At 42.1% G+C, this 26,461-nt stretch overlaps 1 protein-coding gene across 1 annotated transcript in view; it reads right to left on the bottom strand.

Annotated features, from left to right (window-relative positions):
• EXOC4 (exocyst complex component 4) overlaps nt 1-26,461 on the bottom strand; it is a 533,336-nt gene that overhangs the window by 115,263 nt on the left and 391,612 nt on the right. Inside the window, exon 14 of the mRNA XM_040413403.1 lies at nt 6,174-6,352. Within this exon, the coding sequence (XP_040269337.1) occupies nt 6,174-6,352 (179 nt within the window). The remainder of the gene's footprint in view (nt 1-6,173; nt 6,353-26,461) is intronic.

Raw genomic sequence — 26,461 nt, 5'->3', positions numbered from 1 at the left:
TTCCAAGTTTTAAATTTATCAATAAATAAGGACTCTATCGGTTCTATATTTCTCGTCACAGACACACCAGGGTCCCTTGTGATCACGATGCCAAGATACTTAAACTGGTCCACTACCGGTAAATTATGTATACTCTCCGGCCACCCATGATCCCAAAGAGGCATAATAGCTGACTTCGTCCAGTTTATGAGCAAGCCCGAGTACGTGCCAAATTTCCCTATTACCTCAATTGCTCTGGGCAGAGTCAGCTCAGGCTCGTCCATAAACAGAAGGAGATCATCTGCATATAAGCCTATCTTCTCCTCTCTGTCTCCTCTAGAGATCCCCATGAAGGACCTGTCCTGCCTCACTCTTAATGCCAAATGTTCGATTACCACCGCAAACAAAAGGGGGGAGAGGGGGCAACCTTGTCTAGTACCTCTATGCAGAGTAAATGAATCTGACATGGTGCCATTTACTAGTATATTTGCCTTAGGTCTCTGGTACAGTATCTCCACCCATCTTATGAACCCTGGGCCAAACCCGAATTCCTTCAGGATCCGCAACAGGAAAGGCCACTCCACAGAGTCAAAGGCCTTAGCCGTGTCAAGTGATGCCATGGCCCATTCACGCCCCTCCGCCACTCCTACCTGAGCAATAACCTGAGCTCTCCTGATATTGTCAGAGGTGGTCCTCCCCGGCATGAATCCCGCCTGATCCTGGTGTACTATAGACGTTATTACTTTATTTAAACGAGAGGCTAATAATCTGGTTAGAATTTTGTAGTCTAAATTGAGCAACGAAATCGGCCTGTAAGAGCCACATACAGTTGGATCCTTGTCTGGCTTTAATATTACAACAATAGTTGCATCATATAAGGTCTCGGGCAGTTGGTGACGCTGGAATGATGCTGAGTACAGCTTAAGGAGTTGGGGGCTAAGAGTTTCACTATATCTAGAATAAACTTCAATCGGGATCCCATCCGGGCCCGGTGCTTTCCCAGTTGGTATGTCATGCATGGCTAGCTGAATTTCTTCCAGAGTTATATCCTTGTCCAGGAGGGTCACTTCCGCCTCGCTGAGCTTAGGATGTTCCACCTCTGAAATATAGTCACTTAACTCCCTCTCCGTGTAGTTAGCTGCTGTGCTGTACAGCGATTGATAAAACCGTTTGAAAGCGTCAAGTATTCTCTGCCCGGATTCCTCCAATTGTCCCTCAGGGTTCAGAATTCGAAGTACCGGGGGGGGACGACTGGTTGGCTCTAGCAATCTGAGCTAAAAGCTTACCCGCTCTATCACCAGATTCAAATGACTGTTGCTTCATAAAGAACATTTTGCGTTCACTTTTCTCCTTAAGATGCATCATATACTCCCTTCCTCTAGTCATCCACTCTATCCTATTCCCTTCTGTGGGGTCCGAACAAAACAATACCTCCGCCTCCCTACATTTATTATGCAATTCTACTTCCTGGCGGGACGTGTCCTTTTTTACATAGGATATTGAGGACTTCAGACATCCCCTCAGGAAGGCCTTCAGGGTGTCCCACAATAACAATTCCTCTGTTTCATCTCCCTGCACATCCAGGAATACTCTCAGCTGATCGGGGATTCTATCATTTTTTGTCAATAAAGAGAGCCAGAAGGGATGTATTCTCATCTTCCCCCCTCTAGATGCAATCCCGGGAGTGTCAAAACGTGCCACAACCGCAGCATGATCTGAGGGTCCCCGCGACTCATAGTTAATTGCAATCAAGTCCGTATAACTAGCAGCATTTCCCAGGACATAGTCAATTCTCAAGAGTGCCCCCCTAGCAGGAGTGAAACAGGAGTATTCCCTCAACTGCGGGTTTCTAATCCTCCACATATCTATCCATCCCATTTCTGCAGCAATTCTAAACAGAGTGGTCGTCGAGTGGACCCCAGTCTCTCTCCCTTCAGGCGGTCTAAATCTATCTACCTCTTCCTGCATTACCATATTAAAGTCTCCCATGCAAATCAGCCGGGCTGAGGGATATTGCGCCGCAAACCCCAGGATAACATGAAGGAGTGAAATACTCGCCGGGGGGGGATTATATATGTTAATTATTACATACTGGATGTGGTCAATAAAGCCATACCCCAGTATATATTGTCCCTCCGGATCAGCAACTGACTGCTGCGGTTCCCACAGGAGGCCCTTGCGCACTAATATAGCCGCGCCTCTAGAATTTGATGAGCCATATGACTGAAGTGACCACTGGACCCACTGTTTTACAATTCTGTGCCCCGTGTCAGCCGTCAGATGAGTCTCTTGAAGTCCCAGAATGTGAGGGCTATAGCGTCGTATATGCGAGAACACCGCTATCCTTTTGTTCGGATTTCCAAGTCCCCTCACATTCCAGGACATCACTACTAGAGGTCCCATAGTACAATCTTAAAGTTATCCTTCCAGTAGTACAGGATGTCATCCGGCCCTTGTGGAGTAACCTCACCCATTTTAATAGTTCGCCCCCCTCCCACACTACTGATGCATAATTGATGTGACCATGCTTTCAACAACTTACCAAACCTATAACATAACAGGTAAACTTCTAATACCTCTGAGCAAACATCCAGTGCATGCATCATAGTATTAACTAGGTGACAATCTATATTCGGAGACCAGTGCGGGGTGAAGATGTTATGCCCGCACAGGTAGCCGAGCATTCCCTGGTCAATGTGAGTTTCATAGCTGCAGGTACATCTAAGCCTCAATAGGTGCAGACACTCATATTCAGACAGCCTATGAATCAACATCTACAGTAGGACTATAACCATGCTACAATGATCTGCTATCTGAAAGAGCACCATATTGCATTCAGGTAGTGAATATTGCATTCAGGTAAAGCTAAATATTGCACCATATAATAAGGATAAACCACTCAGTGACAAGGCCTCTATAAAGTGCCTTTTCAGAACTCAGTAATACTTGCAACTCAGTCCCAGTGTTTCAGATCAGTGCATTCTTGGACGTCTAGCAACCCAGTCCTCAGCCTCCTTTGGGTCGGTGAAAAATATCGGCCGTTCGCCATCCACTACGCGTAGTCGCGCTGGGTAGGCCATCGAGTATTGCAAATTTAATTCCCTGAGGCGTCTCTTGACCAAGACGAAGGTGGCCCTCTTTTTCTGCAAATCTGCGGAGAAGTCCGGAAAAAGTGACACGTTGGTGTTTTCGTGCATCAATACACCTTTGCTCCTTGCTTGGCTAAGAATTAAATCTCGATCCTTCCAATTTAATAGACGGGCGAGCAGGGGCCTTGGCGGTGCGCCTGGAGGTGGTGGTCTGGCCGGTACTCTGTGCGCCCTTTCAACTGCATAGGCCGCTGAGAATGTGGCTGTAGGGAACTGGGCCTTAAACCAAAGCTCCAAAAAGCTGGCAGGATCTCTCCCCTCCGCTCTCTCTGGCATCCCCAGGATTCTTACATTATTGCGTCGGGCCCGGTTCTCCAGGTCGTCGCATTTCTGCCTCCATAATCCAACGGCTCTTTCCACCTCCGTCAGCCTCGAATCTAGCGGCCTGGTGTAATCCTCCAGCTCCGACACCCGATCTTCAGTGTGTTTAACTCTTTACCTCAGCTGTTGCACGTCTTGCCTCAACAGGCCCAGGTCGACACGCACCTCCTCAATTTTGCAGGTAAGGGAGGATTGGCAGGAGGAGATCGCTGTGAGGAGCTGCTCTGAGACCGCTTTCAGCGTTATCTCCGGTTCTCCAGCCTCATCAGTTTCTATCTGCTGCGCGGCCTGTCCGCGCGTCACCGCTGCACGTGGAGTGGCGGGAGCCGCGGCGCCATGTTGGTTTTCCTGGCGGGCATATTCTTTAAGTTTGTCGGCCGCGGTCTGCGCCTTGCTGGGACCCATATCTTGGTTCCTGGGTTTCCTCCGTCTCCTCTGCACTTGCCACTCTGAGTCTGAGGAATGCAGCTTGGCAGGATTAGTCAGGATTGATACCAGGGACCGGAGCCGCTCTCAAGTGCGTGCGGTCATGCCGGCAGTTAGCCACGCCCCCCGAGTTCCTAGAATTTTATATTTTTTGTCACAAGTTAGTGGAAAATGATGATTTTTTTCTTTTTTTTTTTTCTTACAAAGTCTTATATTGCACTAACTTGTGACAAAAAATAAAAACTTCCATGAACTCACTATGCCCACCAGCGAATACCTTGGGGTGTCTTCTTTCCAAAATAGGGTCACTTGTGGGGTAGTTATACAGCCCTGGCATTCTAGGGGCACAAATGTGTGGTAAGGAGTTTGAAATCAAATTCTGTAAAAAATGACCAGTGAAATCCGAAAGGTGCTCTTTGGAATATGGGCCCCTTTGCCCACCTAGGCTGCAAAAAAGTGTCACACATGTGGTATCTCCGTATTCAGGAGAAGTTGGGGAATGTGTTTTGGGGTGTCATTTTACATATACCCATGCTGGGTGAGAGAAATATCTTGGCAAAAGACAACTTTTCCCATTTTTTTTATACAAAGTTGGCATTTGACCAAGATATTTCTCTCACCCAGCATGGGTATATGTAAAATGACACCCCAAAACACATTCCCCAACTTCTCCTGAGTACGGCGATACCAGATGTGTGACACTTTTTTGCAGCCTAGGTGGGCAAAGGGGCCCATATTCCAAAGAGCACCTTTCGGATTTCACTGGCCATTTTTTACAGAATTTGATTTCAAACTCCTTACCACACATTTGGGCCCCTAGAATGCCAGGGCAGTATAACTACCCCACAAGTGACCCCATTTTGGAAAGAAGACATCCCAAGGTATTCGCTGATGGGCATAGTGAGTTCATGGAAGTTTTTATTTTTTGTCACAAGTTAGTGGAAAATGATTTTTTTTTAATTTTTTTTTTCTTACAAAGTCTCATATTCCACTAACTTGTGACAAAAAATAAAAACTTCCATGAACTCACTATGCCCATCAGCGAATACCTTGGGGTGTCTTCTTTCCAAAATGGGGTCACTTGTGGGGTAGTTATACTGCCCTGGCATTCTAGGGGCACAAATGTGTGGTAAGGAGTTTGAAATCAAATTCTGTAAAAAATGACCAGTGAAATCCGAAAGGTGCTCTTTGAAATATGGGCCCCTTTGCCCACCTAGGCTGCAAAAAAGTGTCACACATGTGGTATCTCCGTATTCAGGAGAAGTTGGGGAATGTGTTTTGGGGTGTCATTTTACATATTCCCATGCTGGGTGAGAGAAATATCTTGGCAAAAGACAACTTTTACCATTTTTTTATACAAAGTTGTCTTTTGCCAAGATATGGGAGGGAGGGGGGGACCGCATCAGGGGTACGATACATGGATGGGGGGGTGTGGACCGCATCAGAGGCAGGCGGAGGCAGGGCTCACAGGAGGGGTGGGGGGGTTGGAGGCACACAGGAAGGGGGCACAGATCAGGGGGCTTTAGTACACATTACCTGATTTCAGGCTCTGATCTGCAGAGCGCATATCAGAGCCTGGAACAGGCACTTTTTCACTGCCGCGATCCGATTGGTTAGTCTGCACAGACTAACCAATCTGGTTGATTGCCGGCAAGGGACCACTCTGATTGGTCCCTTGCCGGCATTGCTGGACTGTATGCTGTCCGTGACAGCAGTAGTTCAGGGGCAGAAGCTTTAATCCAAGCGCTTTGATTAAAGAGCTGCCTGACGTTTATACACGTGCTAGCTGCACAGGGCATGTGTAATTAGCACGTATATAGCCGCATGGCAGTCGGTAAGGGGTTAAGTACCAGGACATTATGTCTCAAAGAGGTTAAAGATGAGGGAACATATAACAAATTGTTATAATGGTCATTATCAATGTTTGCTTTTAAGAGGACCTGTCACCACTTTCCCATGAAAAAATAATTCTGCAGTGTCAGTGCAGTTCCTCTATTATTATTTCTCATAGAAACTTTTTAATAAATTGACAACTGGGTGATACAATTACTTGGAGTGTGTCCCTACACAATCTGACACTGGCATTCTGACTGGCTACCATGAGACTGTGTAGAGATACACCACCAATTTATTCATACATTTATGGGAGTAAAGGCACAATGTGGAGTTCTGATGTTCCAGAATTATTGTCATAGGGAATGGAAGGATTTACCAACATAGACCTATCAGCTATAATAGCTATATTAAGATGTGATCAAATAATACCATATAAAGGGGCTTTGAATTACTAATACTTACTCTGAGCACTCGGTAGATTTGAAATGGCAAATTTCAGTCTTCCTGCAAGCCACTCCAGACTCTCATGCAGATTGGCAAGGGCTTTCAAGTCACTGACATCAGTCATGATCTCATTCTGTGGAATTAGTTTATCTCCAAGGTTTCCAATAAGAACTTCCGACTCTTTAGCAAATGCAGCCCTAAAATTCAGAAAGAACGACAGCAGAGAGGTCAGCAGAATTGTTGCAGGTACAAAGTATCTGTGCAAAACATTTAGGCAGGTGAAGAAGAAATTCTGCAAAGAAATAGTTTATATTTATTAATTAACAAAATGCAAAGGGAATGAACACGAGAAATCTAAATCAAATCAATATTTGATGTGACCACTCTTTTTTTTCAAACTAACTACATATCTTCTGTGGTGTAGGCTTCCTCCAATCCTCCTGTCTCTTCATGTAATCCCAGACAGACTCAAATCCCTGAGATTAGTACTCTGTGGTGGCCATATCATCATTTCCTGGACTTCTTGTTATTCTTTACCCAGAAGATAGTTTTTAATAACATTTGCTGTATGTTTGGGGTCATTGGCCTGCTGCAGAATAAATTTGGTGCCACTCAGACACCTCCCTGATCGTATAGCACGATGGAAAGAATTTGCCTGTACGATGCAGCCTTCCGTCATAGGTATACGTCGGGAATCCTCGTGGCGTATACCTCTGATGGAAGGCTCATAACATGATGTGAATGCAGCCTTTATGTTAGAATGGTATATTTCAGGATTATGTTGCAGTTTTAATCTCATTTCATTCTTTCAACCTATGTAACACAATAAGAATAATTCAGACACTTTTGATAAAAAAAATACTCCTCCTGCTCATAGCAGAGCTTAACCACTGGACTACATGATGGTGAAAATGACTTAAACAATAGCAGAGATAGATTTAGATTATCTTGACTCTATTCAACTATATATTAGACCAGTATGAGCCAGGTTAAATAGCTAAAAAGGAAATGACAGGAGAAATAAATGGGCTTTATCGCACTCAGTCAACATCCATCATCAGATCACTAAATTGGCAATGAGCAGGGTGGTAATCCTAGGGAAAATATGAAAATGTCTGCATTTAAACTTTACCTCTTCAAATCCATTATGGTGGTTGACAAGCAGGATAATAGGACTGTCTGTTAACTCACAGTAGGATGCTTATGACACCAGAAAACAAGACACTAAAAGAAGGTACGCAGATACGCCTAGATCACCTGAAATGTTCAGAAAACACTTGCATTTAATGACCCAACTAGATGCACTGAAAACTATGGATGGATCTGTGTCTTGCTATCAATAGTAAAGTCTCTTGTCATTTCAAAAGCAAATACTGCATGAAAAAGAGGCTTTAAAACGTTCCTAAACAAGGAGACGAGCCTGAAAGCAAACCATGGCATGACACTAAATGTCCTTCACTCACACTTACAACAGGCTCCTAGCTACTTCTAATGCTATCTCATCAGTTATACATGCTCTGTTCTTATTGATTCCTATAATTGTGAAGTTTTTACAACAACATCATACACTTTAAGGCTATGTCCAACCTTTGCAACCAATTTATTTTATTGCTCCAATAAACCGAAAATGTAAATTGAAGCAACTTCCAATAGATAGATTAATTTTTCAAAAATACCCCATCATACTGTTTATTACAGCTTCTAGTGCCTCTATGGCAAACACATTCTGTGTAGCCTGATCCTGCAGTCTGAAAGTTTCATACTTTTCTCAAACTGTCCCTACTTTGTGCTAACATATATTTGGTGGGTTAGGGTACTTTCACACTAGCGTTAGAAGAATCCGGATACCGGATCCGGCATTAATACATTTCAATGGAAATGAATGCCGGATCCGGCAATCCGTCAAGTGTTCCGGAATTTTGGCCAGAGAAAATACTGCAGCACGCCCAAATACCGTAAAAGGGAAGGAACGGAAGACATCCTGATGCATCCTGAACTGATTGCTCTCCATTCAGAATGCATTAGGACAAAACTGATGCATTTTTTTCCGGTATTGTGCCCCTGTGACGGAACTCAATGCCGGAAACCTTTAACGCTAGTGTGAAAGTAGCCTTAGCCAGAAGTAGAGGACAGAGAGAAGGGAATATTACTGTAGGGTCAGACATGTGTTTGCTGTCTGTTACCATGGAGACAAAACAGTAGGAAATTGTATATTAACACATTGCAAAGATGTTTCATTTTATATATTATATGCATTGAGAGAATAAACAAATAATTGTTTGCAAGTTGTATATAGCTTTTTTACTGCCAAGGATGTACTGTGAGTCTGGACATTAAAGGGCATCTGTCAGCAGATTTGTACCTATGAAACTGGCTGACCTGTTTCATGTGCGCTTGGCAGCTTAAAACATCTGTGTTGGTCCCATGTTCATACAGTCCTGATCAAAAGTTTAAGACTACTTGAAAAATGGCAAAAAAATCATATTTAGCATGGCTGGATCTTAACAAGGTTCCAAGTAGAGCTTCAACATGCAACAAGAAGAAATGCGAGTGAGACAAAACATTTTTTTGAGCATTCAATTTAATGAAAACAACGAATAAACTGAAACAGGCTGTATTCCAGCTGATCAAAAGTTTAGGACCACATCTCCAAAAAAAAACAACTAAACCCCCCCAAAACAGAAATCCAACTTCCAAACATGAATTCAGTAATGAGTAGCTCCGCCGTTATTGTTTATCACTTCCAAAATTTGTTTCGGCATGCTTAATGCAAGCGTTTCCATGAGGTGAGTGGGAACATTTCTCCAAGTGGTGAAGACGGCCGCACGAAGGCCAACTACTGTCTGGAACTGTTGTCCATTTTTGTAAACTTCCCTTGCCATCCATACCCAAAGGTTCTCAATTGGATTTAGATCCGGGGAACACGCAGGATGGGCCAAAAGAGTGATGTTATTCTCCTGGAAGAAGTCCCTTGTCCTGCGGGCATTGTGTACTGTAGCATTGTCCTGTTGAAAAACCCAGTCGTTACCACACAGACGAGGGCCCTCAGTCATGAGGAATGCTCTCTGCAACATCTGGACATAGCCAGTGGCCGTTTGACGCCCCTGCACTTCCTGAAGCTCCATTGTTTCACTGAAGGAAAAAGCACCCCAGACCATTATGGCGCCCCCTCCACTGTGGCGCGTAGAAAACATCTCAGGTGGGATCTGCTTGTCATGCCAGTAATGTTGAAAACCATCAGGACCATCAAGATTAAATTTTTTCTCATCAGAGAATAAAACTTTCTTCCACCTTTGAATGTCCCATGTTTGGTGCTCTCTCGCAAAGTCCAAACGAGCAGTTCTGTGGCGTTCAAGGAGAAGGTCTTTGAAGAAGTTTTTTGTTTTTGAAGCCCTTTAGTCTCAGAAGCCGTCTGATGGTTATAGGGCTGCAGTCAGCACCAGTAAGGGCCTTAATTTGGGTCGAGGATCGTCCAGTGTCATGACGGACAGCCAATTGGATCCTCCGGCGAAGTGCTGATGACATTTTTTGGGGTCTTCCACTTGACTTTTTTGTTCCATAACCCTGAGGATCATTTAAGAAATACCAAATGACTGTCTAACTGCATCCCACCTCAGCAGCAATGGCGCGCTGTGAGAGACCTTGCTTATGCAGTTCAACAACCCGACCATGTTCAAAAAGGGAGAGTTTTTTTTACCTTTGCCATCACGTGTGACTAATTGACATAAAATGACAAGGAATTCACATCTTTGCACAGATTTAGCCTTTTAAAGGCATGTGGTCCTAAAATTTGAATCAGCTGAAAAACAGCCTGTTTCAGTTTAATCGTTATTTTCAATTAATTGAATGCTCAAAAAATATGTTTTGTTCTCATTTCTTCTTGTTGCATGTTGAAGCTCTACTTGGAACCTTGTTAAGATCCAACAATGTAAAATATGATTTTTTGCAATTTTTCAGGACTGTATGTGCCCGCATTACTAAGAAAGATTAGGTTTTACTATATGTAAATGAGCCTCTAGGAGCAATGGGGGCGTTGCCATTACACCTAGAGGCTCAGCTCTCCCTGCAATTGGGTTGTCCTCTCCACATTGACTGAAAGGGCCAGGCAGTGTAAATGTCATCACGTCTGGCCCTGTCAATCAAAGTCGAGAGGTCACGGCAGCTGTAAAAGCAATGGAACCCCAGCCGATCAGCTGTACGAAGTGGCCGCGGCAATCCGTGAATGCCCAGGCCTCTTACAAGACCATATACAAAATCTGTAACATGATCCCCCAAATTGCCATGTATAAGGCTGGTATATTCTAGAGAGCCACGTGAAGCTATGAAGCAACTGCAACCTCTGCATCCCTATTTCTAAACACCTGTTGGTAGATCTCAGTATGATTCCAACAACTGGCATCAGGATCAGTAACTAGTGATATGACTCTGGCCCCACGTTTTTGAAAACGCACCAAACTTTGCGAATAAAATCATTTTTAAAGAGGTTCAGCCGCCAATCCTGACATGTCTGTTTTAGTAAATGCATTGTAAATAAAACTGGGGCATTGTTTCTTAGAATTGTGCTGTTCCTTAGTAATTCCTAATAGAAATCTACAAAAATAAATTAACAACTGGGTGCTACTGGCTGGGGAGATGCATCTAGACAGTTTGACACTGCCCAATCAGAGCAGCTAGTAAAAGACTGTGTAAGAAATATGTACATATTACAAGAGGAATGGTTACACCCACTTATCATCTGGTTTATACATTTCTAGGGAGCATAAGAGAGGAACAGTATGTACAGTTCTAAGGCTAGCTTCACAGTAGTGCTCAAGCAATCTGGATTCAGTACAGCCGGATAGTGCTGTGTGCCTGCTGTACCCAAACTATAATGGGATCTGGTGGGAATCAGTCTGTTCACCGGCATAAATGTCGGGATTTGTCCTGATCCCCGTTGTTTCCCATTATAGTCAATGGGCTCCGGAGGTAAATGGCTGTGCCAGAGCCGGAGAACTCCGACAGGCTGTTCTTCTGTTGGATTACTTTACCGTAAGTGTAAAAGTAACCTAAGAAAAGAGAATAAAAGTAGTTACTAAAACCGAGAAGTCAGGATAGCTGAGAGGTGCTCTTTAAAGAATAAGTTCACTAGCACTGTATTAAACATGCATAGTAATGTGCTGTCCTATGCGAAGTAGCCTCAGTTCACCGACTTTACCAGTGCGGTTGAAGACTGCCTACAACCACATCTTTATTAAAAGTATTAAATCTAAAAATCTGATTCTCTAGAAGCAATTGCATCAATATTTCTGAATTTCAAGACATACTCTCTCATACTGGCAATTCATTTAAAAGACAGTTTTTGTTATTTATTTTAGCTACAGATTCCCTGCAAAAATAAAAAAAATTAAAAATAAAATAAAAGCATAAGCCATGTTATAAATAAAAAAGAAAGGGAAAAAAGGCCTGGAGTATAAAAGCAGGAGAACTGTTCATAGTGTCCTTGTAGGAGCAGTTCATTTTCTCTGGATGTTTGGATTGTACTGATGAAGCATCTATAGTATGGGCACATCTCCCTCCGCTAATATTTGCTCCTACATTCCAGGCAATACTTAAATGTAGGTGCGTTTAATCTGCATAACATACATTAACAGAGATAACAGCCGTCATTTACCGATAGCACGGTGGCGGCCTGAATATGCCTTTTGACTATGGCTGTGCAGGGGACAGCTGTAATGATTTGTTATGCCTCCTACGTCTCCTCGTCTTCTGTTCTCTCACATCAAAGTCAAGCCTGCTAATAATAAATGTACTTCTAGGGCTGAAATTTCTGTTCTGTTAATGAAATGAGAGGTAACCTTTATATGACTTGAAGGACACCAAGTGCCAAACAATCCTAAGGGCTTAGGAAACTAATTATACAAGGAGAATCCGTCCATTATTTCTTCCTTTGCCCTGGTGAGCAGAATGCGCTTAATATGCCGAAACCGTGACTGCTTACCTTGCCTGGATGAAGGCTGTTGACTCATGCACTGCACAGCCTGAAACTCCAAGCACAAAACTCTTGAATGCTGGAGTGATCAGCTATATGCAGACTACTGCGGATAATGCCTATGCCACCAAGGTGTAGCTATGGGGGGGTGCAGAAACTGCAGTCACGCCAGGTGCTCATTCCTGAGACGGGGGACCAAAAGAGGACATCACTATTATAAATGGCACACGGTAGGTGGTGGCTCTGTTAGGCTTGGTGCAAATATAGTATATCAGTTGGCTTTTTTTTTTGCAGAGCCGAACACCATTATATATGTGTATGTGGACTTAATGCACTGGGTCTGTGTCTATAGCACCGAACAGAAAAACGAAGCATGCAGTTTTTTTTCCGCATCACAACTGAAGCACCACATGAATAAGAACAATCCTACAGAAAACTATTGGATCAGTTCTAGCTTCAGTTTTCCTCCGGCGTCTTCTGCACCACAAGGGTTGCTGTTCCAGATATAGGTGAAGGGGGCCTTATAGATTATTATAGAATGTGCGTAATAAAATAATTATACAGGAAAGAAGGCATGCTACTGTGTACCAACAGTATATTAGAGGAGTCTAAAATAGTAAGCATATCATGGATGCATTTTTAAAGTAGTGAAGTACCTCTCAAAAAGGAATACAGAAATCAGGATCCCGAGAGAAACAATCATGCATATATACACATATACAACAGGTAAATCACCAAAATACAACTGGCTGGTTTATGTCAAGTGTACTGCTATTGCTTGTACCTGAGGGGTTAAATGGCATCTATCAGCAGATTTGTACCTGCGAAAGTGACTGACCTGTTTGATTGACAGGGCCAGGCAGTGTAAACATTTCAACGCCTGTCCCCGTCAGTGAAAATGCAGAGGTCGTGGCAGTTGCAAAGAGAGCTGAGCCTCTAGGTGTAATGACAACGCCCCCGTTGCTCCTAGAGGATCATTTACATATATTAAAACATCATTTTTCTCAGCAATGCGGGCACATATGAACATGGGACCAACACAGATGTCTTCAGCTGCCAAGGGCACATGTAACAGGTCAGCCAGTTTCATAGGTACAAGTCTGCTGACAGATGCCCTTTAAAGAAAATGTGAAGCAAATGTAGGCTTTCCAGGCATTAACCACACCGGATATGATGAGACAGGAACAATGTTTTGAACTTTTGACTTTCAGGCTCCATATCTCACCATCCACTGCAGCTTGCTTGTCAGTGTATCTTCTAATCTAGACCAGGCATCAGCAACCTTCCGCACTCCAGCTGTTGTGAAACAGACTCCCAGTATGGTCCTTTCACTTCTGTGGAAGTACGGAGAACAGCCAAACAAGTGTGCACGATGGGAGATGTAGTTTCACAACACCTGGAGTGCCAGATGTTGCTGATCCCTGTTCTAACCAATGGCAACACTTCATAAAGCCAATAAAATATCAAACAAATTTCAAATAAAAATAAGACATTAAAATCCAAGTGGCAGTATTTTCAGCATAAATTAATAAAACCCACCAGCACTGCTATATATATATATATATATATATATATATATACACACACACTCACCTAAAGAATTATTACATACTAATACGGTGTTGGACCCCCTTTTGCCTTCAGAACTGCCTTAATTCTACGTGGCATTGATTCAACAAGGTGCTGATAGCATTCTTTAGAAATGTTGGCCCATATTGATAGGATAGCATCTTGCAGTTGATGGAGATTTGAGGGATGCACATCCAGGGCACGAAGCTCCCGTTCCACCACATCCCAAATATGCTCTATTGGGTTGAGATCTGGTGACTGTGGGGGCCATTTTAGTACAGTGAACTCATTGGCATGTTCAAGAAACCAATTTGAAATGATTCGAGCTTTGTGACATGGTGCATTATCCTGCTGGAAGTAGCCATCAGAGGATGGATACATGTTCTCATTCTGTTTACGCCAAATTCGGACTCTACCATTTGAATGTCTCAACAGAAATCGAGACTCATCAGACCAGGCAACATTTTTCCAGTCTTCAACAGTCCAATTTTGGTGAGCTCGTGCAAATTGTAGCCTCTTTTTCCTATTTGTAGTGGAGATGAGTGGTACCCGGTGGGGTCTTCTGCTGTTGTAGCCCATCCGCCTCAAGGTTGTGCGTGTTGTGGCTTCACAAATGCTTTGCTGCATACCTCGGTTGTAACGAGTGGTTATTTCAGTCAACGTTGCTCCTCTATCAGCTTGAATCAGTCGGCCCATTCTCCTCTGACCTCTAGCATCCACAAGGCATTTTTGCCCACAGGACTGCCGCATACTGGATGTTTTTCCCTTTTCACACCATTCTTTGTAAACCCTAGAAATGGTTGTGCGTGAAAATCCCAGTAACTGAGCAGATTGTGAAATACTCAGACCGGCCCGTCTGGCACCAACAACCATGCCACGCTCAAAATTGCTTAAATCACCTTTCTTTCCCATTCTGACATTCAGTTTGGAGTTTAGGAGATTGTCTTGACCAGGACCACCCCCCTAAATGCATTGAAGCAACTGCCATGTGATTGGTTGACTAGATAATTGCATTAATGAGAAATAGAACAGGTGTTCCTAATAATTCTTTAGGTGGGTGTATATATATATATATATATATATATATATATAAATGTTCCTCTGCTTTAAATGTCCAAATGGTGAATCCAACTCACTTTGACAGTTCCATAAACAAACAATATTAATATCAGCAGGCGTATTAAACATGTAGTAATCAGAGGTTCACACCAGTTTGCTTCACATATATACACATGCAGTATACATATAAACAATTATTTCGAATACGTGCAAGTATGTAGACCAGCCAATAATGAAGTACAATAAGTACCCAGCTGAATTTTTCCGACCACCCCTCAGTTAAAAAACAGACATTAAGGCCTCATGCACACGATCGTATGTATTTTGCGGTCCGCAAAAAATACGGAGGACATCCCCGTGCAGTCTGTATTTTGGAGAATGGAATAGCTGGCCCCTAATAGAACGCAACAGCACTCTGAAAACCAAATAAAGTACAATAATGCCAAAATAATAGAAAGTATTCTGGTGGAAATGCTACGCTAATAAATTTAAAATGCTTGGCAAATCATTTTGTACAATATTATTTGGGCCCGTCTGCCAAACGTCAAGGTGATCTCAGTAAGACTGGAACCTAACACTAAATACCACATTAGCTGGTGCCATACTGGCCTCCATTACATTCAAGAAATGCAGGTTCCACATGCATGCAGAGCACACATTAAATAATACCTCTTTGGTTCCGGCCTCCATTTTGTTCAAGGAATGCAGGTTCCACTAGCATGCTGAGCCCACTCTGTATTCCACCTTACCTGGTGCCAAATGGCCTCCAATACATACAGGGAGAGTAGGCTACAGCTTTATAGCTATACTAATTAAAATCAGCCTATAGGGCAGACAGGTTGGCACCAGTTAATGTGGTATTTAGGGTTAGGTTCCCGTCTTACTGAGATCGCCTTGACGTTTAGCAGACGGGCCCAAATAATTTTGTACAAAATGATTTGCCAAGCATTTAAAATTTATTAGCGTAGCATTTGCACCAGAATACTTTCTATTATTTTGGTATTATTGTACTTTATTTGGTTTGCAGAGTGCTGTTGTATTGTATATTTTTTGGCTTTGTGCTTTCAGCCATGGCAACACGCACCTGTGCACTGGATGTGCTGACTGACCCCCAATTTTTCTTTGCAGCCCCTAATAGAACAGTCCTATGCTTGTCCGTAATGTGGACAATAATAGGACATGTTCTATTTTTTTGCATAACGGAAATACAGACATGTGGAAATGGAATGCACACTGAGTACCTTCCGTTTTTTTTGCGGACCCATTTAAATGAATGGTTACATATATGGTCGGAAAAAAAGGGGAAAGGACACGGAATGAAAATACGTTTGTGTGTATGAGGCCTGAACTTGACATTCTCCTGTATCTGAATTCGGCAGTGAACTGAGGTCTGATTTACATTGGGGGTCTGTTGTGGCCGTGAACACCGATATCATCTTTGTACCTTGTAGGAGACTGATGAGTGTAAAGTTCTGTAAGCGAATACATAAATTGCAGGACCTTACATCAGCTTTGAATAATGTATTACTTGTCAGTGGGAATTGAGGACAGGCTAGGTTTATTCAATTCTGCATTATCTCTTGCCTTAGGTAGCAATGCCGTAATTTTACATACTGACCATGAAGCAGAAAAAGTTGCCTGTTAACTAAGTTCTGGAATTCTAATCCCAAGGCTGCCGCTTTTTTAAAAATCTGAAAAAGGTTGTTTCTGCCATCAAGCTCTGACATCTGCAGCTGCACACATCCTTATCTGAAAACACATGTGCTTATCGTAGAGCCAAACTCGAGAGGGGCAAAAAATAAAATAAAAGTGTTACCAATTCCACCTATGAACAAGACATTCATTAACGTCTGTGCCATGTCTGATCCAAATCACATGAAGATTCCTGCCAACTTTCAAGTACATGTTCTTCAATTAATAATAAACCATTTTGACAGGTTTCAGGCAGTTACTGGAATACCTGAGAGGTGTCAATTTTAAAGGGGTCAGAACAGTAAATATATCAAACAAAATGCTTTAAAGCAATATAAAAAAGACAATACCTCACTGATTCTCCACTGTTCCCATCAGTCTCTGTATATCCTAGTCTCCCTCAACACAGAAATATGATCACTCAGCCAATCACTGGTTGCAGAGGTGATCCACTATAAGCAGTCACATTTCTATGCCGAGAGGGACCACTCAGTAAAGATCGAAACAGGAGCCACTGGAAAACATCTCATTAACTGGATGCCAACATAATGTATAATGTCTTTTGATCTTACCTACTGATTAATTTTTGCCATAGCAAAATTTCTCTTTTTTGAATGCTGTATTTTATAAGTGATTTTTTTTTTAAACCATTTCTTAGGCTACTTTCACACTCGTGTTTTGTGCGGATCTGTCTTGTATCTGCACAGACGGATCCGCACGAATAATGCAAACGCTTGTATCCGTTAATAACAGATCCTTTTGCATTATTCATTCAAAAAAAATTCTAAGTCTAAACGGATCCGTCTTAACTTACATTGAAAGCCAATGGGGGACGGATCAGTTTTCAATTGCACCATATTGTGTCAGTGATCCGTTAGGCTCCGCATAGTCAGACGGTCACCAACACGCTGCAAGCTGTGTTTTAGTGGCGGTCTAAAAAACGTAACGGAGACCAAACTCAGCCAAACTGATGCATTCTGAACGGATCCGCATCCATTCAGAATGCATTGGGGGCTTAACTGATCTGTTTTGGGCCGCTTGTGAGAGCCCTGAAACGGATCTCACAAGCGGACCCAGAAACGCCAGTGTGAAAGTAGCCTTAGTTGAACCCCAATGTTTCAGATTTTTTTTTTTTTACAGGACAAACAAGGCTTTCTTATTATTTACCATTGTTGCTGAGAGAATCATTTAGTAGGTCTTATTTAAAAAGTATGGTCAGAAAAAGGAAATAAATGAATTTTCTTCTTTTTTTTTTCAAATTCTGTTTTAACCCATTCAAATGACCAAATGCCAGAGCCCCATTTTTCAAATCTGACATTGTCAGTTTATCTGGTAATAACTTTGGAAGACTTTTTCATAGCCATTCTGAGATTGTTTTCTTGTGACACATCATACTTCATGATCAGCCTTAGGTACATGGCAGCCCGGACGCCTTTGTAAGGCATCTGGTTGTCATGGTAACCATATTGTTGCTGTCATCGCAGCAGCGGTGGCCTGATGAAAGAGAGACCGCGGCATCTATGGGGTTAAACGTCCGAGATCTGTGCCAGCACCGTGTGAACTGTAAGTTAGAGTGTCATAGCCAGCAAAGAAAGGAAGAAGGTGCAGGCGGCATCAGGATGTACCAATCAAATGGAACAATGGCGTCATATGGGGGGCTAATGATTATCATGGGCAAGGGGAGAGTAACAGTCATGCCTGATTTCAGGCGGTGATCGCCAGCATTTCTCAATGAAGCGTTCTGATTGGTTAGGCTGCAGAGACTAGCCAATCAGAGAGCTTGCCGGCAAGGGACCACTCTGATTGGTCCCTTCACGGCTTCCACTGTGTCTCTACTCTCGGGGAGAGCGGAGACTCCGGGGCTGACACTTCATAGTGTCACAGCCCCGGTAAGCACATGACTGTACGTCCAAATGCAGTAAGTTACTTGCGATTTGGACATGCAGTTATGTCCAAATGCGTGAAGGCGTTAAAGAGGTTGTCCACCTGATGTTTTTTTTTTTTTTTTTTTTACAGATCCAACAGCATTGCCAGACCCATGGTGGTGATCATACTTACCTGATCTTCACCACTGGGTTCACATTTTGCAGGTGTCAGGTCTCCCCATATCAACATCCAATTTGACACTAGGTATGTGACTGCTGCAGCCAATCACTGACCGCATGCAGCACGTCACTGGGTCATGTGCCCCAATTCACAGAAAGACCTGGGACCTGCACAGAGGGCAGGGCAGTGATGGAGCTGGAACCCAGCAGCAGGGATCAGGTTAGTCTGGCCACACTGTGCCATCTGTAAAAAACATCACAAAGGTTAAAAACCCCTTTAAGGTGGTTTGTTCAATCAATAATTCTTACCACCAAAATTAATCCTCTAATTCTTCCAAACATAACTTTGTCAAATACATGCACATTGTGTAACGTACAATGTCACTATAATGTCAAAAACAAAGACTGATATTTAGTTTTATGTGCGTCTCCTCCATTAGCTTTAGGCTTAGCCTCTGACCATGGATGAAAATCCCTTCAACTGCCAGGCAAAGACAAACTGTACAAATATATTAAAGCTCTGCAGACTGGCTCAGTGTCATTTGCACAAACATTCCCCCCATACTGCTGATAAATGAGCAAATACTGTATTTTTTGACATATAAGGTGCATCTGCCCATAAGACGCACCTAAGTTTTAGAGTAGGACAATAAGAAACAAATATTTTTCGTTAGACCAGCAACAGACCCTCAATGTTAATCAGACCTCAGCTCACAGCCCCAATGTTAATAAGACCCTCAATCAGACCTCAGCTCAGACCCCAATGTGAATGACCCCTAATCAGACAGACCCCAGATAAGAGCCCGAATATACATTCAGATCTCAGATGAGACACCCATGACTTAGATCAAAACCCCCTGCCTCAGATCAGACTGCCATGCCTCAGATCACATAAAAACTGACCTCTTCTGTTCTGGATGCCGCAGGCTCCCAGGATCCAGCTCTCTTCTTCTTCCTGCCGCGGCTGCACTGTGACCCGACGTGAGGTCAAAGAGCGCCCTGACGCTGTGCGCAGCCACAGCACAACTGACGGCAGAGGACCAGGAAGAGGTGAGTACAGAGCCCGGGGAGTGCTGCATTCAATGCTTCCCGGTCCTCCAGTCCATAATGGAAGCTCATTAGTATTCACCCCATAAGACGCAGTGATATTCCCTTTGGGGGAAAGAAAATTGTGTCTTATGGGGCGAAAAATACGGTATTCGTTTTTTCACTGATCAGATTTATCATTGCGGCATAGACATGCTTGTTTGTCAGCAGCACTTTTGTAAACTGGTGATGTGCTGCTGGCAAGAACGTAAAGAAATGGCCACATTCAAGCAGTTATCGGACATAAGATTGGTGCCAGACGGCTGTGTGTTGTCCTGGAACAACGGTCCATTTGGTGGCTGCATTTCTCGGAACAATCATGGGTCATCTGATCCAAACTCACAGTATCATAGTGAATTATGATACTGACAGTTCCTGCCTGACTCTGGGTCTGCTGTACTGTACTTACATTATTAGTGTTGACCGTGAATATTCTAATTGCGAATTTTTATTGCGAATATTGGCACTTCGAGAATTCGCGACTATCTAGAATATAGTGCTATATTTTCGTAATCGCGAATATTCTAGATTTTTTTTCATCAGTACCCATGATCCCTCACTGCTTCTTGCTTGTGGGCCAATGAAAAGGCAGCAATATCTTTGACTTTAGGAGTAGTGTCGATCGCAAATTTTCCGATTACCGATTTCCGCAATCAAGAAAACAATGACTGGAGATCACGAATTCTCGAATATATGCAGAATATTCGTCCAAATATTTGCAAAATATCGCCCCTGTCACTCATCACTGATTATCATGTGTGTACAATACAGCACATGGGACTGACAGCACCACAGACTACAATCATGTGAGTTCAGGTCAGATGAGCCCGCTGTTGGTTCAGAAGATGCGGCTACCACACAGGAGTGGACAGTGAGGAGCAGGTAAGTATAAATGCTTCAACAGATGATGCAGGCGTTATTACCTGAAAACCATTTAAAGGCCTTTAAGTACCAATATACTTGCTGATTGGCACTCATTATTGTTAAGTTTTTATTAAACATATTTTTCTTTAGAATTTTGGTGATTTTATTTTTAGATTTCCACATGCAGTGCCAATGGTATTTTTAGGTTTCACTTTATAATCCCAATAATAAGGACAACAGAGCAATGCAAATCAGAGCAATGTTTCCATATCTTGCATGAATGAGGGCCCACAGTCATGAAACAACCACCTTCTAGAATTTTACATGGCATCTGAGCTAAGCAAAGGTGGTTCTGTGTATAAAAATGAATGACCAGTATGTTTTCCCAACTATTTTACATGGATAAGCGAAAAAGAATCTCCATGACTTTGCCCACTCTCAGAAAATTATAGCAGCTGTTTGCTCACAATTCGTATTAAGTCATATCGACACCGGGGTAGGGGTCCCTATACACCCCTATAAGCAGTCATGAAGGGCTACTCTATAAAGGTGGATCCCATTATGGTACACAGGGAATATTCTATTCATAATATGGTCAGCCATTCATCTGAACGGTGTTCAAGTAATGCTTTGGAAATGTGTAGTCAGACATGCAGTAGCATAACGTCCATGGAGACGGACCATTTTACAAAACTGATTCCCTGCAGCTACCACCATTAGCAGGAAATAAGAGATTATTACAGCTTCCATTGCAGACAACTGCAACTGTATAAATTCCTATGCATGGAGCTCCCTCTAGTGGCGGCTACAGGCAGTTAGTTCTTTAATATATTATGTAAAGCGAAGCAGTGATTTTGAACTGTATGGGGGAGATTTATCAATGTATTTCTGACAGTTCCACTTTTTCCAACACAGAAGTCAGATACAAAGGGTGAGGAGGAAGGTGGCATTTTTATTACGAATGTTTTCATAAAAATTTCTTCCACTTAAAAAAAATTAAAATTGTAAATCTAAAATTGTGCTTTGCATTACATGTCTGGGAGTTTTTGATGGGTGTACTGGGAAGCTAGGTGGGGCAGTGGAGTTTTTGCTATGGGGCCATATGAAATCTATGTACTCCCCTACAGACGCACCTTCCCTAATAATGCCAGTTTTCCGAACCCATGACAATCAGCTGTTTTCTGCTGAAAGAAGGAGAACACACTCTGTTATCAAGTGGTTGCTACGCTACATACCGTATGTATAAAACTGGAAAATTGGTTTTACATATAGGAGGTTGACATTAATATTTGGAAGACTTTGTACTAAGCCAAAAACAATGATTCAACATCTGAATCAAAATACAATTAGATTTAGTGAATGGTTTCTCTGGTTGCCATGTTGCTTGATTGCGACTTTTCCAGACGCTTGATTGTGAAGTGTTGTAATCCAGGGTGATTATCACAAGAGATTAAAGCAGAGAACTATTCTCTGTTTACTACAATTTACAACAACCTACAGGTCCGCAATCAGACAAAAATTGCTTCAGTAAATTTGGTTTTGATCTGGATCGGAGAAAAAAAAACAAAAAAGCTAGGACGATAATTCCTACATACGTATGTGGCCATCATCAATCAGAAACAGTAAAATAAGCAATCAGTATGTGATTATGCAACAACATGCAAGCAATATTAATCACAAAGGATTAATAGTCTGATTTAAGATGACTGGAACATCAAATATGCTATGTACAGCAGCGAGAGTTAAGGGACAAAGTCAGGAAAGAGCAGGAACGTGCTGTGAAAGTTCAGAATACAATATATGAGGCTCATACAGCTTTGTAATCTGCCCTGCACATTAAGAACAAGAAATAAAAGCAGAATAACAATTTACTCAGCTATAAGGTATAAAACATATCAGACCAACAACCTATATAATGCTATAGACAGGCAAGGACCTACATATGAATTGCTGATTTACAAGATAAAAGTATCACTGTCCATTTAATCACACGCCTCAATAGCTAAGCAAGGTAGAAATAAAGAATGAGGAGACGATGTGTCGCCAAAACACTGGGTGAAGCATTTAGTTCACTGGCACAACTCCACTATCACACATCTTCCTTTGAGACAGAGGGATAGCAATTGTGACATTTCCTCTCATCTTCACTGAACCATACTACAAGAAGAGAAGTGAAGTCTAATCTGTTCACACTGAGGATCCATCAAATTCAGGGGGTGCTTTGCTAGTGCAAAAGCAGATTAGACGACACGCAACACTGTAGAAATATAAGCATTAGGCTACATGCACACGAACGTTGTCTGTTTCCCTGTCCGTTCCGGGTTTTTTTTGCGGATAGGATGCGGACCCATTCATTTCAATGAGTCCGCATCAGTATGTTCGTTCCGTAGCCCCCGCAAAAAAAAAATAGAACATGTCCTATTCTTGTCTGTTTTAGGCATTGTTACAATGGTTCATTAAAAAAAAACGGATGGCATACGGACCGCAAAACACATACGGTCGTGTGCATGTAGCCTTAAAGAGATTGTTCAGCAGTATTAACTTTTTATATATGGCTCACAGGAGTTAAAAAAAAAAAGAAAAAAAAAAAGCCATACTCTTTTTCACCACCTCGTCCAGTGCTGTTCCAATGCTGCTCTGGTTCTTGCTTCTTTCCACTTCCTGGTCCAGGGATGACACACTGGAAATGCCAGGAAGGACTCACTTATCCAATCACTGGCTGGGGCAGACTACCAGCTCTAGTTTTTGTTTTTTAACCCTCTATAAGCCATATATATATATAAACAAATGAACACCCCTGAACAATCAATCCCTTTAAAGAAGCACTCCTACAAAAATCTTTATTCTCTGGCTCATTAGAAAGGTACATGATAGTGATAGTGAAGGTAATCTTCTTACCGGTGAGATATAATCTCCCTTCTGTTCCTTAGCTGTGTCATGACAGGAACTCAGTTTCTCTATCATTCTAGAAGACTGACATTGAGGACCAGAAGGGAGGTTATAACTCACAAATATAGTTACTACTACAAAAATGACCTTCACTACAGTTTACATCATGTAACTTTCTAACAGGTCAGAGAAAAAAAAAAAACGTGGGAGTGTTTCTTTAAGCAAATATGAAACTTTTGCCTAGTTTACACAATGTATGAATCCGAAAACTGTTTATGGATATGCACACAAACTGTCAGTATGTGCCATAGGTCTATCCAGATTAAAAATCCCATCCACAATGACAGCAGCAAGCAGCAGAATAGAAAAGACCATTGAATGAAGAGTAACAGAACACCAGTCTCCATTAAAGTGGAGTTTCATGGAAAAAATATGTAGATGAGAAAGATTCATAAAGCATAAATGATACAATGCACATTCACAGACTGAATCACGCTGCAGGAAAACCATCTATCAAACAGAACAAAAATGCCTGTGGTGTGATGCCAAATACCAAGACTCAGTACTCTTATAAACCCAATAAGTCTTGTATGAAATGGCTTGTTAAGAATTTTTAGCTCAACTTACAGTGGGGAAAATAAGTATTTAATACACTGGAGATTTTGCAAGTTTTCCCACCTACAAAGAATGGAGAGGTCTATAATTTTTATCATATATACACTGTCAGAGACAGAAAAAAAAAACATCCAGACAATCACATTGAATGATTTTGAAATAATTAATTTGCATTTTATTGCATGAAATAAGTATTTGATACAGTAGAAAAACAGAACTTAATATTTTGTAAAGAAACCTTTGTTTGCAATTACAGAGTTCAGACGTTTCCTGTAGTTCTTGACCAAGTTTACACACACTGCAGCAGGGATTTTCGCCCACTCCTCCACACAGATCTCCTCCAGATCTTTGAGGTTACGGGTCTTTCGCTGAGCTACATTGAGTTTCAGTTAACTCCAAAGATTTTCGATTGGGTTCAGGTCTGGAGACTGGCGGAGTCACTTTTTAGTTGCCCTGGCTGTGTTTTTCGGGTCCTTGTCATGCTGTAAGACCCAGCCACGACCCATCTTCAATGCTCTTGCGATACATGGCCCCATCCATCCTCCCTTCAATACGGTGCAGTTGTCTTGTCCCCTTTGCAAAAAACCACCCCCAAAGCATGATGTTTCCACCCCCATGCTTCTCGGTTGGGACAGTGTTCTTGGGGTTGTACTCATCCTCCTTCTTCCTCCAAACATGGCGAGTGGAGTTGATACCAAAAAGTTCTATTTTGGTGTCATTTGACCACATGACCTTGTCCCATGCTTCCTCTGGATCATCCAGATGGTCACTGGCGAACTTCAAACGGGCCTGGACATGTGGAGGCGTGAGCAGGGGGACCTTGCGTGCCCTGCAGGATTTTAATTAATGATGACATAGTGTGTTACTAATGGTAATCTTTGAGACTGTGGTCCTAGCTCTCTTCAGGTCATTGACCAGGTTCTCCCGTGTAGTTCGGGACTGATTCCTGACCTTTCTAAGAATCATCCTTACCCCACGAGGCAAGATCTTGCATGGAGCCCCAGACCAAGGAAGACTTACAGTCATCTTGTGTTTCTTCCTTTTTCTAATAATGGTGCTAACAGTTGTTGCCTTCTCACTAAGCTGCTTGCCTATTGTCCTGTAGCCCTTCCTAGCCTTGTGCAGGTCTACAATTTTGTCCCAGGTGTCCTTAGAAAGCTCTTTGGTCTTGGCCACAGTGGAGAGGTTGGAGTGTGATTGACAGGTGTCTTTTATACAGGTAACGAGTTCAAACAGGTGCAATTAATACAGGTAATGAGTGCAGAGTAGGAGGGCTTCTTAAAGAAAAACTTACAGGTCTGTGAGAGCCAGAATTCTTGCTGGTTGGTAGGTGATCAAATACTTATTTCATGCAATAAAATGCAAATTATTTATTAAAAAATTATACAATATGATTTTGTGGAATTACAGACCTCTGCATTCTTTGTAGGTGGGAAAACTTGCAAAATCGCCAGTGTATCAAATGCTTATTTTCCCCACTGTATATTTATATATCTAAGAGCAATTTTACAGTATACCCCCTTTTCAATGTTTCAGGATTGTTTTTAATTTTTTTTAATTTTATTTAACATTTTAGGCTGTATTCACATTAGAGGTTCTGTTAGGGGGGTTCTGCTCCAGATTCTGTCAAAAAAGTTATGCATCCCAGATTTTTTTGTCCAGTGAAAAAGTGGTATCATGAAAAGAACCTACTAGTGCTAGTGTGAACCCATGCACAGTTAAACTGTATACTTCTATACTAGTCTATACTGCATATTCCTCTTTGTCCTATTTGATACATACATAGAATTACTGAATATTTTGCTTTTGTGTATAATGTATTTACACGGCAATTTTTGTTTTTATGAATTGCCTAAGGCTACATTCACACGAACAGAAAAAATGGTTGCGTAATAGCTGTTTAACTAGCTGTCATACTGCCATTTTTAGAATCAAGTCAATGTGGCTATTCACATGGCCGTTTTTTTTTTTTTTAACAGCCTGTAAATAGAGGCCATGAAAGAATAGTATGTTAAAATGGATGCAAAATGGCTGTTAACAACGGACAGGCGGTCAGAAAATGGATGCAAAAATAGTTTAAAATGGCCATGAAAAAGGACACTGCCTGTTTTTAATGGCCACTTTTTCACATGTAGCCTAACATATATATATTAAAGGGGTTGTCCGAGTTATGAAAAAAAAGAAATATATAGCACTGTAAATCTGATGGGCAGCAATATATAACTAAGCTAAGCAAGTTTTAGGCCAAAAAATATTATATTTCCTCATTTCCCTGGTTCTCTTCTGGCCCTTTGTTTACCTGTAATAACAACAATCTCTGCCCCTCCCCCTGCTCTTCAAAGGGAGTGAATATAAGTGCTGCACTGAGTGACGTGTCTGCCTGCTGGGAGACTCAGCAGCATGTTGTATGTGTAGGACTACAAATCCCAGCTGTACAATGACACTGCTGATACACACAGGATCTTCTCCCTACCTGTTCTTGTGCAGAACTCCCCTAGTCTGTGAGCTCCTGTGCCCAG

The sequence above is a fragment of the Bufo bufo genome, chromosome 1 (assembly GCF_905171765.1).
Source record: "Bufo bufo chromosome 1, aBufBuf1.1, whole genome shotgun sequence".
Taxonomy (NCBI): Eukaryota; Metazoa; Chordata; class Amphibia; order Anura; family Bufonidae; genus Bufo; species Bufo bufo.
The sequence above is the reverse complement of the archived record's forward strand: the minus strand, read 5'-3'. Positions and strand labels throughout refer to the sequence as shown.